General features: G+C 44.6%; 2 protein-coding genes across 4 annotated transcripts in view; one reads left to right on the top strand and one right to left on the bottom strand.

The window, feature by feature from the left end:
* Positions 1-9,673, top strand: part of abl1 (c-abl oncogene 1, non-receptor tyrosine kinase) — a 34,397-nt gene extending 24,724 nt beyond the window's left edge. For 2 of the 3 annotated variants that reach the window (XM_061699524.1, XM_061699525.1), the window contains 7 exons: positions 669-753; positions 928-1,105; positions 1,694-1,878; positions 2,734-2,886; positions 2,966-3,055; positions 3,418-3,546; positions 4,308-9,673. In XM_061699524.1, the coding sequence (XP_061555508.1) occupies positions 669-753; positions 928-1,105; positions 1,694-1,878; positions 2,734-2,886; positions 2,966-3,055; positions 3,418-3,546; positions 4,308-5,884 (2,397 nt within the window). In that variant the 3' untranslated portion in view covers positions 5,885-9,673. The remainder of the gene's footprint in view (positions 1-668; positions 754-927; positions 1,106-1,693; positions 1,879-2,733; positions 2,887-2,965; positions 3,056-3,417; positions 3,547-4,307) is intronic. The other variant, XM_061699526.1, reaches the window with a different exon arrangement.
* rab14l (RAB14, member RAS oncogene family, like) lies at positions 8,105-16,703 on the bottom strand. Its single transcript, XM_061699527.1, has 8 exons — positions 16,583-16,703; positions 13,308-13,366; positions 12,299-12,352; positions 11,592-11,769; positions 10,622-10,688; positions 10,085-10,172; positions 9,757-9,787; positions 8,105-9,657 (listed from the first exon to the last, which is right to left on the bottom strand). Exons 2-8 carry the CDS (start codon positions 13,357-13,359, stop codon positions 9,480-9,482), a joined length of 648 nt encoding a protein of 215 aa, XP_061555511.1. The 5' UTR covers positions 13,360-13,366; positions 16,583-16,703; the 3' UTR covers positions 8,105-9,479.
* Between the last annotated feature and the right edge of the window lie 309 nt (positions 16,704-17,012).

Here is a 17,012-nt window from a genome sequence, read left to right as displayed (position 1 = left end):
CTCTCTCTCTCTCTCTCTCTCTCTCTCTCTCTCTCTCTCTCTCTCTCTCTCTCTCTCTCTCTCTCTCTCTCTCTCTCTCTCTCTCTCTCTCTCTCTCTCTATATATATACACACACACAGATATTGTAGTTAAAGGTATATTGTTTGGCTGTATCAAGTTGCACATTCATATTTCATATTTTTGTGCAATTGATGTTAATGCTCTGAATTAAAACTAAAAAAACTTAGATTTGCATTTAAAATAAACTGAGTTACTCAGTACTTGTAGTGTTTTTGCTGGATACTTATAATATAGTTCTTTGGAGTACAATCTTTTACTTTTACTACGAGTCATTTTTCAAAATTAAAAGTAATGTTTTTCGGGTAAAACTTTTGGCTACTCTGCTCACCTCTGGACTCGATTTATGATTTGCTTAACCCAAGTAATGACGTGATGCGATTCATTTGAAATTGACTGGGGACTCAATTTGACCTGCTGGATTTTTGCGACAGTAACTTGGGACTTGTTTGAAACTTGAAAGTTAACTCTATCTAGGACTTGCACATATATGACTAAATCCCACCTCTGGGGAAGTTGCAGTTGTTGTCAGTGTTTGTTTGGTTAAAATGTGCTCCCACCAGGTGGTTTGAGGATGTAACTACAACCAGCCTTGTTTTGCTGTTTTCAGGAGGACACAATGGAAGTGGAGGAGTTCCTCAAGGAGGCCGCTGTTATGAAAGAGATCAAACATCCCAACCTGGTGCAACTTTTGGGTAAGGGTCCTCGAATTTTAACAGAAGACACCATACAGACAGCAAATCACATTACTCTAAATCCGAAATTAACGAATAAATAAAAATATCGCGGTTTATCGGAAAACAGTTTCATCCCTGCAAACCATATGTGAAATTCGTCATCTGAGCGTTCTCCTTGTGCGTCCACACCAGGCGTGTGCACGCGGGAGCCGCCATTCTACATCATCACAGAGTTCATGACCCACGGCAACCTGCTGGACTATCTGCGGGAGTGCAACCGAGAGGAGGTTAACGCTGTGGTGCTGCTCTACATGGCCACGCAGATCTCCTCCGCCATGGAATACCTGGAGAAAAAGAACTTTATACACAGGTGGGCTGTCTTCTCAATAGCATTTTGACAGGAAACTAAAGCTGGAAGAAAAGTATTGAGACACACTTCTTACTAAGAAGAGTTTGGGAACGGCCCATAAAGACATGCTTGGGTAGGACTGTTGTAGAAGAACTTCAAATGTCAAACACTTCTGGGAAGAATTAGGAGGGAAATTCCACTGACCACTGACCTAACAAATTTTGGATGAATGGGGAAAAACAATCCCACGGACACACTCCAACATTTTGCTGATGGTCTTCCCAGAAGAGTGAAAAGCTTTTTATTGTTGCAAAGGTTGGGGGTGGGGGACAGCTTTCGCATCTTGTAATGGTGGCCAGTCATCCCAATAGTAGGCTTCAAGCTTTTTTTCAAGCATATTTTACTTTTTCAACACTTATTACATGAGTGGTTGAATAAAATTTTATTGTGATACAATTTAAAAAAAAAAAAAAAAAAAAAAAAAAAAAAAGGGTATTTATTTGTAAAATAAAAAATAATCATAATAAATAAAAAAAAAAAATTTGAAAACTCAGATGAAGTCTTTGTGTACACACGTCCATCACTCACCCTCTGCGTGTTCTCCTGCAGGGACCTCGCCGCCCGCAACTGCCTGGTGGGCGAGAACCACCTGGTAAAGGTCGCAGACTTCGGTCTGAGCCGGCTGATGACGGGGGACACATACACGGCCCACGCGGGGGCCAAGTTCCCCATCAAGTGGACGGCTCCGGAGAGCCTGGCCTATAACAAGTTCTCCATCAAGTCGGACGTGTGGGGTACGTGTCATCCCCTTGTGATTAATAACAGCAGTGGGAAGAAGATTATATTAATAAGCAGATTTTTCAGGTATCTGTACTTGAATATTTATTTTTCTGATGACTTTGTACTTTTATGTCCTTGATTTGAAAACAGATATCTGTACTTTCGAATCCTTACCTTATCAAAAATTGGTTTGTTACTTTTTTCAACATCCGCGGATGGTAACATGGCGTAACGAAGACGTAAATAGAGAGTGGTAACGTCAACTGCAGTTGAGATTTTGAGGTTTTTATAAGGCGGAAAATACAAAAGCAGCAGCGACATGGAGGGACGTGAACCAGGGAGCATTAACGACAAAGTCAACATAGTCGGACGAGCAAGATATTGTCGGCGAGTACGTTGTTAAAAACTACCACCTTCATATTCTCTAACCTGAAAAACATACTAGTAAGGTATATTCTTTTCAGTAGTCATTGTTTGCTAAGTGAGCATTTTTTGTTACTTGGTTCACGACTTTAGCAGTGCTTTCGTAACACTTTGTTTTGATAGGATAAAAGTCGTGACAACGCTATCGAGCTCGGGTTAAAAACAACAATTTGTGACGTAAAGTTATCTATTTTCTTTCCCCTTCTTCGAATCAGTAGGAGAACTATGCAATCTTTTTTTTTTCCCCCTTTTTAAATTGCAAACTATCCCTTTTAAGTACATTTCAACGTCTGTATCTTCTGCTTGTACTTGTGCACAGGCGTTGATTCCGTACTGTTACCAGAGGCTTTTGTTCTCTCACAAATACCTGTACTTTTACTGAAGTACAGTGTGTTTCTAATAATAATTTTCGGCCGAATTCAAACTGGGCTGATGTGCGTCGGCAGCGTTTGGTGTGCTGCTGTGGGAGATCGCCACCTACGGGATGTCCCCGTACCCCGGCATTGACTTGTCCCAAGTGTATGAGCTGCTGGAGAAGGACTACCGCATGGACCGACCCGAGGGCTGCCCCGAGAAGGTCTACGAGCTCATGAGGGCCTGTGAGTAGAGAAGCAATGCAAAGCCTGGCGGACAGCTGCCAATTTTCCCCATATTCTCATCAGAGTTTCTTCCCGTTAGGTTGGAGGTGGAACCCTTTAGAACGTCCATCTTTTGCAGAAACCCACCAAGCCTTCGAGACAATGTTCCAGGAGTCCAGCATCTCAGACGGTTAGTCTGGAACTCCTTGAGTTCCTTCTTGTAATTACGCGTTACTTCAGGGTTCCTACACAAGTAAGGGAAGTATGGAATTTGAGCGTTATGTAAATGACAAATGTTACTGCAGCTTATTGAGTCACTTACAGTAGTTGTAAAATTACTTTTTTCCTTATTTAAAAAAAATAATAAATGTTTTTTTGGGTGAGGCTGGAACGGATTAAAGGCATTTCCATGTGTGTTTTGTGGTACGAGCTTGATCACTGAATGAATCAAACTTGTATCTCAAGGCATCACTGTAATTAGGGTCTGAAAAAAATGGACATTTCCTATGTGTAGGAACCCTGTTACTTATTTAACGCAATGTATATTATTAGAGGTGGAAAAGGAGCTGGGGAAGAAAGGGAAGAAGGTGACATTGGGCTCCATTCAGCAGGCTCCAGAACTGCCCACCAAGACCAGGACGCTACGCAAAAATAAGGACAACCGGGACGGAGATAGTCCAGGTAAGAAGTCCTTCCTCTTCGCTACGGATGGTTTGTAGATTAGCGCTTCTTCCTTTATTTTAATCAAAGGATGTTGGTTCGTGATGTTCTGAGGTTTGTGGTTCAGATCTTTGTTCTGGCCTTCCTGTGTATCCTTTTGCATGTTTTCCCTGGGCTTGCGTGGGCTTCCTCCCACATTTCATAAACCTGCATGTTTGGTTCATTGAAGACTCTAATCTCATTTGTCCAATTACGTGCGTATGCGAGTAGAGCTGCGACGATTAATCGAGAGCTAATCGATTTTTGATAACCGATTTATCGTTTAAGTTAAAATCGTCAAACTCCGTGGAATTTCAGCCTCTCAACAGTATATATTAATAATGATATTTATTACAATAAGCATTATCTTTGTGTCTTCGGAATAATACATTTGCAAACATCTTTTACTTCGGAAAATGATCAATAATGATCAACATTTTTGCCCATTTTTTGACGTTACCGACCAAACAGGTGACTGATTCATAATCAATTTAATTTTATGCATTGTCAATTTGAAAAAATTTCCTGATTTTGAATAAAGGGATGGAAATGAAACCTTTCTTGTTAAATTCCAATTCATCCAATTAAAATAATTGTTAGTTGCAGCCCTAAATGTGAACGCGTTTGTCTATATGTGCCCTTCTCTCGCCCAAAGTCAGAGGTGTTAATTTCCAGCCTAGAAAATGGATCGATAGATGGTTTGTCATCGTGTGTCTCACTGGTCCTCGTTCCCTCCTCCTCAGACCCGGCGGACCCCGAAGTCTCCCTGCCCTCCCCGATGCTCCCCAGGAAAGAGCGCCCCCTCCTGGACGGCAATCTGAACGAGGACGACCGGCTGCTGCCCAAGGACAAGGACAAAACGCGCGGCGGATTTCTGAGCCTCATCAAGAAGAAGAAGAAGAACGCTCCGGCGCCTCCCAAGCGCAGCTCCTCCTTCCGGGAGATGGACGTCCACCCCGATCGGCGGGGCGGATGTCCGGAACCTCGGGATGTCGACTGCTTCAACAACGGCGGATCTTTGGCCATCAACGACGCCGCGCATGTACTCGAATCCTCAAAGTTCCCGGCTACTAACAATAACGGCACAAACGGAGCTCCCGCCTACCCGGGACCGTTGTTCCCCCGGAAGAAGGGCGCCCCTGCTGTGCCCGGACCCGTGGGCAAGGCGACTGTCACCTCACCCGGTGAAGAGGAGGTCATGACGAACTCTAAGCGCTTCTTCTGGTCCTCCAGCCTACCCGCCGGGCCGGACGGCACCCAGTGGAGGTCCGTCACCCTGCCAAGGGACTTGGGCCAGAGGCATTTCGACTCGGGCACCTTTGGGGGCAAACCGGCGCTCCCCCGCAAGAGAACCAGCGAGCAGAAAGGGGACATTGCCCCCCGTATGGGCACTCTGACTCCTCCTCCACGTCTGCCCAAGAAGCCGGAAGAGTCGCCGGATGAGGGGCCGAAAGACGGCGAGGCGAGTCCCGTATCCAGTCCCCAGGCTTTAACCCCCAAGGTGGTCAAGAGGCCCGGGCTCCCGGAGAACTCAAAAACCAGCGCCCTGCACGCCGAGCTTCTCAAGCCCAGCGTCTTCCCGGCATTGGGCGCCGCCGGAGACGAGTGCCGGGCCCGCCGCAACAAGCACACCCCCGACGCTCGAGAGAAAGGAAAGTTCCAGAAATCCAAACCGGCTCCTCCGCCGCCCCCTGCCAACGCCAAAACAGGGAAGACCTCCCGCAGTCCTGCTCAAGATCTCCCGTCCCCTTCGTCAGAAATCAAAGCTAAGGGGCTCCTGTCCGCCTCGGAGCCCCAACACGGAACCACTGCCGGTGAGGGGGCCAAGAAGCTGCCCCTGAGCTGCAACTCCAAACCTCAACCGCTCAAGACCTCCGCCTCGGCGAGCGGCTCCCTAGGGGGCGACCCGCAAGGCGCGCCGGCTGCCTTCATCCCCCTCGTCAACCCCCGCCGCTCCCTGCGCAAGACGGCACCGCGCCAGGCCTCGGAGCGCACGCCCAACTCGGCCGTGACCCGCGAGATGGTCCTGGAGGGCGCCGAGCGGCTCCGCGCCGCCATTGGCCGCAACTCTGAGCAGACTGGCAGCCACGGCGCCGTCCTGGAGGCTGGCAAAAACCTGTCCAAGTACTGCGTCAGCTACGTGGACTCCATCCAGCAGATGCGGAACAAGTTCGCCTTCCGCGAGGCCATCAACAAGCTGGAGAGCAGTCTGTGCGAACTGCAGATCTGCCCCGCCGCCTCCGGGGGTGCTAACGCGCAGCAGGACTTCACCAAGCTGCTGTCTTCCGTCAAGGAGATCAGCGACATCGTTCAGAGGTAGCGGACTACGTACAAAACGCAGATGAACTGAAATTTGCCGACTGGTGACGCGGTACTACCGACTCCACCTGTGGTCTTTGTGGATGGATGCAAAGGAATTTGGCCAATTCTGGAGTTAGCGGATATTGAGTAACTACGAACGAGTAGTCATGCTTGAAATCTTTCCTCACGTAATTCCAGAAAAAAGTGCCTGTTTTCAAAAAAAGGATGCCTTTGACTAAGCTTATAGCATCCGGAATCCATTTGGCCCAGTCCATCCCTTATGCCAGGGTTTTCCAAACTGAGGGGCGGCACCCAAAAGTGGTTCGCACAACAGGCTTTTTGTTTCACGTGTTCTTTATCGCAGTGTTTTTACATTAGAAGCAATCTCACGGCACACCACCAAACATAAGTGTCACAAAATGTACAATACATGGAGGGTGCAAATATATGTATACAGTTGTAAGAGGTATACAGAGTTCTTTATTTTTTTTTTACCCTCTTTCTTCACTTATAGATCTTTTCTGATGCATGCATCTGCGTAAATGTGAAAGTGCGCGCGCCAGTGTAAGAACATGACGATAAAGGTGTGCACGTGTGTGTAAGTACGTGAGCGCATGTGAGTGTGTAAGAGGTCTATCTGTGTGAGAGTAAAAAAAGTAAGACGTGTGTGTGTGTGTGATAAATGTATGTGTGTGCGCGTGCGTGCGTGCGCAATTAAAATGGGACCGGAAAACTGATCATCCACTCTTTCCCACATTACTAACGGTTCCGGTTCGATCCAGTTTCTGGCGGTATCTGGAAATTGTTCGCTTTCTAATTTTTCAGTGCTGTATGATTTAGCCACTTTCACTGACGATTAGTTAAATTACTTGCTATAAAAGAAATGAATACAAAAGGTCAAAAATGAAAAGTCAGTATAGCTCTTTCAAATGTATACCTACTTTTGCACCCTGCGTATACTTGAAATAAATCATAATTTATGGAGCATTTATGTGAAAATTGGGGCACAGTGGTTGGGGAAGACTCCTTTATGGTGTATGTCAGTGTTATGGCATGACGTGATGTGTTTTGACCAAGTCGGGGTCTCCGGGTGGAACTTGGGGTTCTCCAAAACGGTTGGGAAACCCTGACTCACGTGACAAAATTCAAAGTATTTTCTTCTGTGCTGTGTGGCCGTTTCCTTTGTGGTTCGTCTTTTTCCCAACACGTTTCCGTACAATGACGACAGCCAAGTAAGTCCAGTTTGTAACTTTTGATACTTTGTGCCTTAAAGACTCTTAAATGGCCATACCAAAAAAAAAAAAGGAAAAAAATGCCAAGCCCTTGTCCTCAGCTTGTACTGAGGAACTCAGTGGACTCTTGAGCGGAACTTCAGTTTATTAAAAGCCATCAGTAGCAGCTTCAACACATCACAGACTCAAAAGTGTTTCTCGGGTCATTTCTGTGTGTGAGAAAGTACATTTTTAAGTGTGTGTAAGACATTCGTGCGTGTGCATGTACATGTTTGTGTGTAACTGTGCGCAAGTGTTAAAGTGTGTGTGCAAGAACTTTGTGTGTATAGGGGGATGGAGGGGAATGGTTGCGAACGCTGTTTTTCAATAGAGAATATTTGTGGGGGGGAGGGGGGCGGTTGGAGTTTGGACGGAGCTTATGGAGTTTCGGGAGGGGTGGCTCCGTTTCCTAAAACCCAGGGAAAGTCTTACCATTTGTCTCCCCACTTTGACGCCCATGTGTGTAAGTTTGTGCAAATGTAAGTGTGTGTGTGAGAGTTAAGTTTGAAGTATGTTTGTGGGATTGTGAAGTGTGAGGAGTGGACCACACAAGCTGGCTTTCTGGACTTTGTACGGCGCTACGGTCCCGCGTTCATGTGTCCGTCATACATGCCACTTCTCTTTGGGTGCAAGCCTCGTCACCAGCTTTAAATATGTTTTCTTACTCCCTTCTTCTCTAGCCTCAAAGTGCAATTTTGGTTGCAATAAAATGACAAACGGAACAGTAAATGGACCATTTACTCCCAATAAGGTATGTGCGTGTGTGTTTGTATAAGAAAATGTGTCTTTGAGTCTGTGTGTGATTACTTAAGTACTTGTGAGTTTGTAAGAAGTGTCAGTGTGTAATTGTGTAAAAAGCATCGTGTGTTTGACTGAGTTTGTGTCAGTGTCATTGTGTGTCTTGTTGCTCAAAAATGACAAACCACGAAATTGTGACGTGCGACTCAAAACACCAGAGAATGCGTGGACAGGTTATGTATAATTTATTTTTTCTCTCTGTCTAGTCTTTTTGTCATTAAAATCAGTCTTTTTTTTTTTTTTTTTTTAAATCATATACACGCAAAAAAATGCTTTTAAATGTTAGCATAGCTCCTTTTAAAAATTTATACATATGTACGTTTTTTTTAACTAGTTGTGGTACAGACAAAAGCAGAAAGTGGTCACTCATACGGCAAAGGGGAAATGAACACCCTCCCCCTTTAAAAAAAACAAACAAAAAAGTTAAGACAGCAATGCGGAACTCAAAGTTCTGCACATGATCCTAAATCTGGCAAAATTCAAAAGTTCAGTAGTGTGTGAATGGAAGGTGGGATTACATGGATGTGTATGTGTCTCTCCTTTACATACATTTATTATTAATAATAAACTATATTACAGAATGACCCCCCCCCCTCGAGCATTGAAATACAGGCAACCCACAACTAACATCAAACTGTACAAAGTCCGGGTCCCACCAAGTCAGGACATCAGCACACAGTTAAACCAGAAGATTTATATACATAGCCATCCAATCAGGAGTCACTATAGGGGGCAATTTTCAGCCAGTTTGGGGGGGGCATGCTTCTGCTTGGCGTATTATACAAGGCGGCCATTTTGAGGACCAGTCAAGGCCGTGCTGCTTTCAATGCTTTGAGACAAAAAAAAAAAAGGAAATCTGGTGTCAGATTGGGGAAAACAAAGACTAATAAGGCAACAAACAAAATGGTGCTCGTGATATGAGGGTGCAACCATTTGAACTTAGTGACATTTATTGAACAGGGTAGCAAAAAGTAATTGAAGGCTAAATTGTCTTTAGGTGTCAATGTGAATGGTCATTTGTCTATATGTGCCCTGTGATTGGCTGCTCGCCAGTCCAGCGTGTACCCCATTTCTCTCACCCAAAAGTCAGCTGGGATAGGCTCCAGCTCACCTGTGACCTTAACGAGGACAAGTGTTATCTATAGAAAACAGAAAAGCAGTATTCCTTCCCGTAACAAATTCAAAGCCGCGCCACACGTTCTTTTAACGAGATGCCTAAAATGCCGTCCGTGCCTTCATTGTCCCGAATGGACAAATCTCACCCTCGATTGGTAGGCGGTGCAGGAAGAAGGCTGATGGGGATTTAGGTGTAATTCATAGAGAAGTTGTCATTTGGAGCTATAAAAGCAAACATTAAAAAAGACAAAGTGACAGTCATGTAATGAACGTGTGGTGGCGAGATGGTAGGAGCAAAAATGTAAAGAAAAAAAGCTGGCAGGTAAGACGGGAGGAAGAGGGAGTCCATTTGTCGCCTTCACTCCTCCGTGAAGGGGGTGGGTACGGTGGTCTTGGCTGGATTTGGTTGGTGGGGGGGTCGCTTGGTCATTAGCATCCACAGCCTTCCCTCTGAGGCTGTGGTTCGCTGGTTAGCCGTCCCCCCTGGGGGGCCGACGGCTTGTGCTGGACGCCCGACTCGGCCGCGTTCAGGTCCAGGCTGCCGTCTTGGATGTTCTGGTAGATCTTCTTGGCCGCCTCCAGGAAGGCGTCCTCCACGTTTTCTCCCCTGAATGCGACACAAATTAGCGTCAGAAAAAAAGAGAAAGGGGGGGGGGGCGGTGGCAGTGGGGAGAGATTTTGAAAAGTTGAGGTAGCAACGACTTACGTTTTTGCACTGGCTTCCAAGAAGAGCAGACCTAAAGAAAGAAAAGTCACTTTTAATGTTTGTAAACAAATAAAGTGCCTTGACTTAAGGCCCTTTCACGTTGCATGTGGCAAAGCGTCTGATGCCCTCGACGTTCCCATTCATTGTGCGTGTGCTGAGGGGGCGTATCGACGTGACGCTGAGTGTTTGTCAGAAGAACGACGGCGCGCTTTTATTAAAAAAGCTGGGAACTGTTTTAAATTGTGCTCCTTTCAACAGTCAGTCCACACGCCACAAACGCGTTCGGAGGTGGAACTCTGCTTTCCTCTTCTCTTCTACTTCAACTCACCGTTCTCCTCGGCAAACTGTTTGGCTTCCTCATACGTGACGTCTCTCTGGGCCTCCAGGTCCGCTTTGTTTCCTATGAGAATGATCACCTGTGGATGTGTGGGTGCGAAAAATGAGAGGAGAAATGCTTTTTAAATAAATACAAAGAAATTAAATCTGCTTGTTCAAAATGGGTCAGGGGTTGATTTTTTTTTTTTTTTAAACTATCCAGGGGGTCATTTTGAGGACCCCCTAAAAGACAGCAACTCCAAGAGGGAGCAAAAGAGGTTTTCATGTCACAGTATTTAACGTTTATTGTTGTGGTTGTAATGTTGCGGTTGCTGGTGAAGTTTGCATGTTGTGTAAAAATGTCAAGGACACGCTCCATCTTCATTTCCATAAAACACGTTCAGTGTACTTTTAAAGTGATCATTCAAATAGAAAATCTACATGGTGTTCAAATATTCAAAGAGATAAATGATTGCCACTGGGCATCCGCCAGCTGTTTGCGATCCAGTCAGGTTTAAAAGAAAAGATCAAATGCGATGTTTCAACGTACCGTATTGGGATTGGTGAGGTTTCTGGCATCGGTCAACCAGCTGCTGAGGTGATTGTACGTGCTTCTCCTGTGTGAAAACATACACACACACATATACATCGGGGTCACCAAGGCTCGTTAAACCTTTCACTGACCGGCTTAGTCGTCGCTTTGCAGTCAGTCAACCGTTCTTCCATTAACTGCGCTGCGGGAAGCCATTTTAACAGTCGCGCAAAGAATCACTGTTGGTTTTCCTCCCAAGTTAAAGTGCATTTTGGCGACTTCACGGGAGTCGGGCGTGGCGTACGGAGGAATTTCACACACTCCGTGTTTATTTAGCAGGATGCCGATAACCATCTCACTGTTTGAGTAAGAAACACTGATACATCTGCTCTGCTAACCACTCACTAGATCAGCGATTACCAACCACGTTTGTGTGCAGTGAGAGATAGTCAAATGTACTGTGGGAAATGATCCAAATTCACTTCATTGGTGGGAACATTACAGTAATCCTTGTTTATCGCGGGGGGTTAGGTTTCGGACCACCCCTGCACTCGGTGAAATCGGCGAAGTATCGACCACATAATTTTGTGTGTGTCGCGTTCAAATAATGACTGAAAGTGCGTCGACCACTGTGGCTCTCCTTACCCACATGCGAGGGCATTAGAGTACCTTACCTGCTCCCTTCCCCCCCCCCACTTCACTTGAGTGGCAGCCTATCTGAACAGTTTGTAACATGAAAATCATGTACGTTGGGGCACTTGGAAGTCAAAGTACCACTTAAGTGACAGGCAGTACAATTCAATTTTCTTCCACTAGATGGCAGGACGTTTTTTTTTTTTTTCTAATTGCCTTTCCATTTTTAGTGACATTTTATTTGGTGGTGTGCAAGGAAATGTAAAATATGTTCCTTTGCTCAATAATTTTTGGGAAACCCTGTACTACGCTGTCCTGTGGAAAAGCTTCCGTATGCGAGTCGACGCAGCCGTACCTGGTGATGTCGTAGACCATCAGCGCCCCCGCCGCACCGCGGTAGTACGAGCGGGTCACGGCCCGGAAGCGCTCCTGTCCGGCCGTGTCCCAGATCTGCAACTTGATCTTCTGGCCGCTCACCTCGATTATCCTCGTGCCGAACTCCACGCCGATCGTGTGGGGGCAGTCTGCCATGACTGCGGGGAGGAGAAGAGGGATTGGTTTGTTTTCCAGGGCTACTATCAGACAACCTGTGAGCCGCTTAAGCGGGGTACACACAGACTACTGATGATGATCGCAAGGGTGGGAAAATGCCTAAATTTAGCACATTTGGGTGTACCCCGCTTTTATGCTAAACCGCAGCCATCCATCTCCAAGTTGGCGGTTTTATCCATTGACAAGCTACATGTAACTACGTCCCTGTGAAACCAGCCAGCAGCAGGTGCGTGACGTATTGAACCGAAGCATCTAAAAACCTCAAATTGCCATCGCGCTCGACTGAAAGCGAGGCGCAACGGCATCTGGCGTCTTAATAGCGCCCATTCAAAGGGACGCGGACTGAATGGCGGCAGGAGGCGGCAGCTGACACACACAAGAGCCTCTCGGTGCCGAGCGTGCGCTTCCTCCGCAGTTTCGAGGGATTTATATATACAAAAAAAAAAAAAAAAAACATTTTGAAAAAAGCGCTCAAACGCTGATGATGAAAAGGAGTTGGCAAGTACTTACATTTCTTTTCTGTGAATTGGTGCAGCAAACATGACTTGCCTACCCCCATGTCCCCTGCAGAGAGAGAGCGAGAGAAAAGAGAGTGACAAAACATGAGTCGCAGAGAAAAACATGGAAAGAACATAAGAAGAATAATGTCAGTGATGTCCAACCACTGATGGGGGACCATCAGGTGCAGTGAGAAATTATCCAATTTCTCTTGCTTTGTCTGAAAATGATAATTCATCCTCCAAATAACATATCGTCACTGTCGGCCTGAAATCCCCTATGTCCAAATATGGTCAAATTAATATTTTGTCACAAATAGATACTATTGGCCTATCCCCACTTCATCGTTTTTTTTGGTTTTTTTTACACAATATTAAGCAATGTAAAGTTGTGAAAATAGCTGGAGAGCATATCCTTTGATGCTCGAACGCTCAAAATGTCTGAGAAGCGTTGTGAAACTGCCTATTTCCTCATTCTGCTGAAGCCGTGAAGCGTAATAGTAGCCCATTTCAAAAGTCTGGACCATTTTAATCAATGACTACGTAATAAATGCGAGATTATTTAGCATATCAAATTTGCGATTAACATAATTTTGGGGTAATAGCAATATAAGGTATAATATCAACTTCAATGAAGTGGTGCTTGGGAAATCAAGCAAGATGGCGCTTTTTTGTTGTTTTTTCCTGAAAAGTAGTGGCATTGGCAGATAAGGATTCCGCCTGACGGCAACGACATCTTTGTTGATCTATCTATGCCAGCAACGTACAGTGGCAGGCAGAAGTATTTATTCTAAATGTTTAAAACATTACGGGTTCCGCCATTTGAGATCTTTTCACTGTCGCAAGAGTGCAAAAGCGCATGAATGTGATACGTCTTCGCCAATTGCTGCCTGCTTTATTTAATTAAAAAAAACAGGGTTCGTAAATATTCAAAGACAAGCTGCACATTCAATTTTATTACATGTACAAAAGCTACATATCATAATCATGGGTTTACTATCGTTGACATTGGATAAACTTACCGATGATGATGTATTTGAAAATGTAGGAGTAGTTGTACGGTGCGGTGGCCATTGTGGCTCTGAAAGAGAAGGAACACAACCCAAATTACTTTAACAACACAATAAAAGTAACTAGTGATGTCCTGGCTGCTCGGTACAATATGGTTAAAGCGACAACACTAATAAAAGGACTAATTGTTGACAGCAAAGTCAGTTGCTATTTTTACCTCCTGCTGGGCGGTATGGCCTAAAAGTATCCCTTTTTTTTTTTCATAAAAATCAGATTTCCCCTTCATTGATCAAAAAAGCAAATGACCAACTTCTTTTTAAACGTGTAAGATAATTAAGAATGTTTAAAAACGGCGCTGTAACTCGCCTTGAGGAAGCCTCCTCCTCCGCTTTCTAAATTGCTACACCACTTACCCACAAAGGGTGAGTAGTTTTAGTTTAGCATCATTATTTAATGGATATTTTTTTCACACTCATTTAACTGACATGCCATAAACCATATCAAATACAGTGAGAAGGTTTTATAATGACGGAAATCTGATTCTAGAATACATCATACCAAACAATATGTATTTTTGTTAATGGTAGAAAAATCGATGAGTGTGTGACAAGACTCATTGTGTTAATATTTTTTTAGGTTGCACTGTGCATGATTGATTTCAATGCAGACAACAGACCGTCACAACACAATTCCTGCTGAAAATTAGAGGCCTTTTTCTCCCCCTGCCTTTTGTCAGCTGCTTTCCGTCACATGACCCTCATGTGGCCTCTCGATCCCCTCTGTGCGTGTGTTCACTGCTCTGGCTATTAATCGTAGCTTCGATGGGGGAGAAAACATAAAATGTGATTTTTTTTCTGCGATACTCAACAGAGACGAGAAACGCATCGGAGTCGTTTAAAAGAAGAAGCTTCTGCAAATGCGCGTGACCAAATTACATGGCTCAGCACTTCGTTTTTGACACCAGAGACACACCATCAGTGCCTTTCCTTGTCTCAACAGCTACTTCCCATTGTGGCAAGAGAAAGAGGAGCACTACTGACGGAAATCATGACATAGACACATCCTGAAACCCCGTAGAGAGCACTATTCGAAGGATGTGACTCATTGTAAGTCAGCAAAATTCCATGATACACAGGGTCACGGGATTACGACGATCTCGACATATGCGGTTACGAACTAGTTCGTTATGCGGTGTCAGTATACATAGTTCCGGTACACAAGAGGCCACGCTCATTTACTGCGTACTTACAAAATAAAACGAACAAATCCATCTCCAGACTTAAACCCTACAGAGCGTGCACTTTTTCACCCCACTAAGGAGAAGACTGAAGGCAGTAACTTGCCGAAAACAAACAACTGAAAAAAGATGGCAGCATACCGTTCTAATACCGTGGGTCCTATTTACGAGGGTTTCGAAATGCGAGGTACCGAGGTTACGAACAGCACGTACCAGGGTCCGACATGAAGTCCTTTTGAGTGATGGCCCAGTGCGGCCACCATGAGCAGAGTCGTGGTGCCCCTATCAGAACTGGTACTGGCCCTCTATATTGATGATATAATACGATAAGTTTGAATGATTACAAAGCCATACACATAAATTCATTTTTAAGTCTTTCCAAAAGCCAATCTTTGAATAGTTTCGAGTGACAACAAATTTTGTTGTCACTCGAAAAAAAATTTTTGGTTTTGGTGTTCAATTTAGTCAAAACAATGTTTTGTCATGACTGTAGATAACTATTCTAATAGACAATAACGCAATGAACTAGTTTGCGAGTAGAAATACATCGTCATGCGGCACTATGAGAGCTCAGTTCCCGCATACCTTCTGTTTTTCATTGATTGTTTTGGACAGATATACATACAGTGGATATTAATAGTCTACACACCCCTGTTCGAATGTTTTTTCTCTCTTTAATTTAAACAAATAAGACCAAAATAAATAATTTAAAAACTTTTTCGACTATTAAAATGGCCTAGAACCTGCACAACTTAATTGGAAAAAAATATATATAGATTGCAAACAGGTAAGTAAAATAACCGAGATAAGGTTGCACAAGTGTGAACACCCTCTTATAACTGGTGATCTGGCTGCATTCAGAATTAACCACATTCAAACATGTATAAACGGGAGTTAGCTCACACCTGCCACCATTCTGATTAACCCCAAAGTTCATATGTTGTAGTAGGCTTTTCTTGAAAGTTATTTTCATTATAGCAGAAGCCTGGAGGTTCTGCGCTGACACTGACTGCTATTTGGAACTGCTCATAATTCACTCTAAGAGCCCAGTTCCAGCTGAAGAAAAGTAGAAGTGTTTTTCATACAAATATTTACACTCATGACGACTCTCCTACAGCGTAAATGAAAGACTACGGCGCGTTCCGACTTACGAACAAATTCGTCGCCAAAGGATGCACGGAACTCCGAGGAACCTCTTTTTATAAGTACACGTTAGGTTTAAAACTGACAGGAATCGAGACAAGTACCACAGCATTTGGGTTAGCACACAATTAGCATGCCACCTTCAAGACAGGCTAAGGTAGAATTAGAATTGCGAGACAAACCTCATTATCATGAAATCCAACGGGAGTTTCCCAACGTTTCCGTCCATATGAAGACACTTTCATCTTACAGAGCAACCAAGGAAATTACCTTTATTTTTTTCTACCAACCGGAATCGATTGTTCAGTAGAAGCCTTTACGTCCAATATACTCCGCTGCCTAATTGCAACACATTTTTCGCCATTCGGGGCCCCGAATTCACGCTCAGCTTTAGCCGTCTTTGGCAGCCGAGTTGGCGTTAGCCCGATAGCTGCTATGTGACATCAACGAGGTGTTACTGTGACAAAGGGACGCCAACATCCCAGCGCGTGTGTCGGCAGGTCTTGTAATGACATTGACGAGATGTCTTGGGAAGTTTTTTTTTTTTTTTTTTTTTTTAACTTTTGGTCTTTTTAAACACCCTACACCTGATTACACATAGAATTATCATGCTAGGTTGCTAACGTTAACTCGCCCGGGTTGGATTATAGGACCGGGCGAACGTAGTGACAGTGTCAGTAAGTCTACTCGAGTGGTAATTCCAAAGTGATGAGACTAATCGATAATATGTCGTTTTAGAGTGTTAGTAATAAGTGGTTGGGCTAGCTTCCTTCGTTAGCCGACTCCTGACAACACAAGCTTGCAAAACGGCCCCGCATTAGCCACTATTTTTTTCATTTTTATTTTTTTCCCTTTCCGCGTCCACGGGCGCCTTCTTCGTCTGTGCCCACCTTGGTTTGTACTCACCAGTAACGAAGCCTTGAGACGGGGAAAGTGGAGCAATTCCGAGGAATTGTTGAGCGGGTTATCCTGGCGGCTCAAGAAGGATCTGCTTATCCAAGATGGCGGCTCGCGGCGGCACAGGGTTTCCTCCGCTGTGTACAATGGACTTGAGGGACAAAGAGCACCACTCACTGGAGGAGGCCACCCTTACTCCACATGAACATTATCTCACCTGTACAGGTACACAAACCTACTTACCTACCTGTTTCACTGGTCCATGTTTTTCCTATAAAACAGCTCATTGGCAAGACGCCATCTTTGCTCACCATGCATACCACCACTCGCAATCTTAGTTTTATTAATATTGAAACTCATTCACCGGCCAGCCTTCCCGCTTAACGTGGATATTAGACTTCTAAAGCCGTCAATGGCAGTGAATGTGTGTTAAGTCCAC

The sequence above is a fragment of the Phycodurus eques genome, chromosome 15 (genome assembly GCF_024500275.1).
Source record: "Phycodurus eques isolate BA_2022a chromosome 15, UOR_Pequ_1.1, whole genome shotgun sequence".
Lineage (NCBI taxonomy): Eukaryota > Metazoa > Chordata > Actinopteri > Syngnathiformes > Syngnathidae > Phycodurus > Phycodurus eques.
This window is presented reverse-complemented; position numbering and strand designations above follow the sequence as displayed.

Bases quoted from the DNA above. Each gene is read 5' to 3' on its own strand.
- rab14l (XM_061699527.1), bottom strand. From the start codon at position 13,359: ATGGCCACCGCACCGTACAACTACTCCTACATTTTCAAATACATCATC. The intron at 10,173-10,621 runs GTACGTTGAAAC...ACACATCCACAG, and splicing joins ACCTCACCAATCCCAATACG to GTGATCATTCTCATAGGAAA. The intron at 9,788-10,084 runs GTGAGTTGAAGT...TTCTTTCTTTAG, and splicing joins ACAGTTTGCCGAGGAGAACG to GTCTGCTCTTCTTGGAAGCC.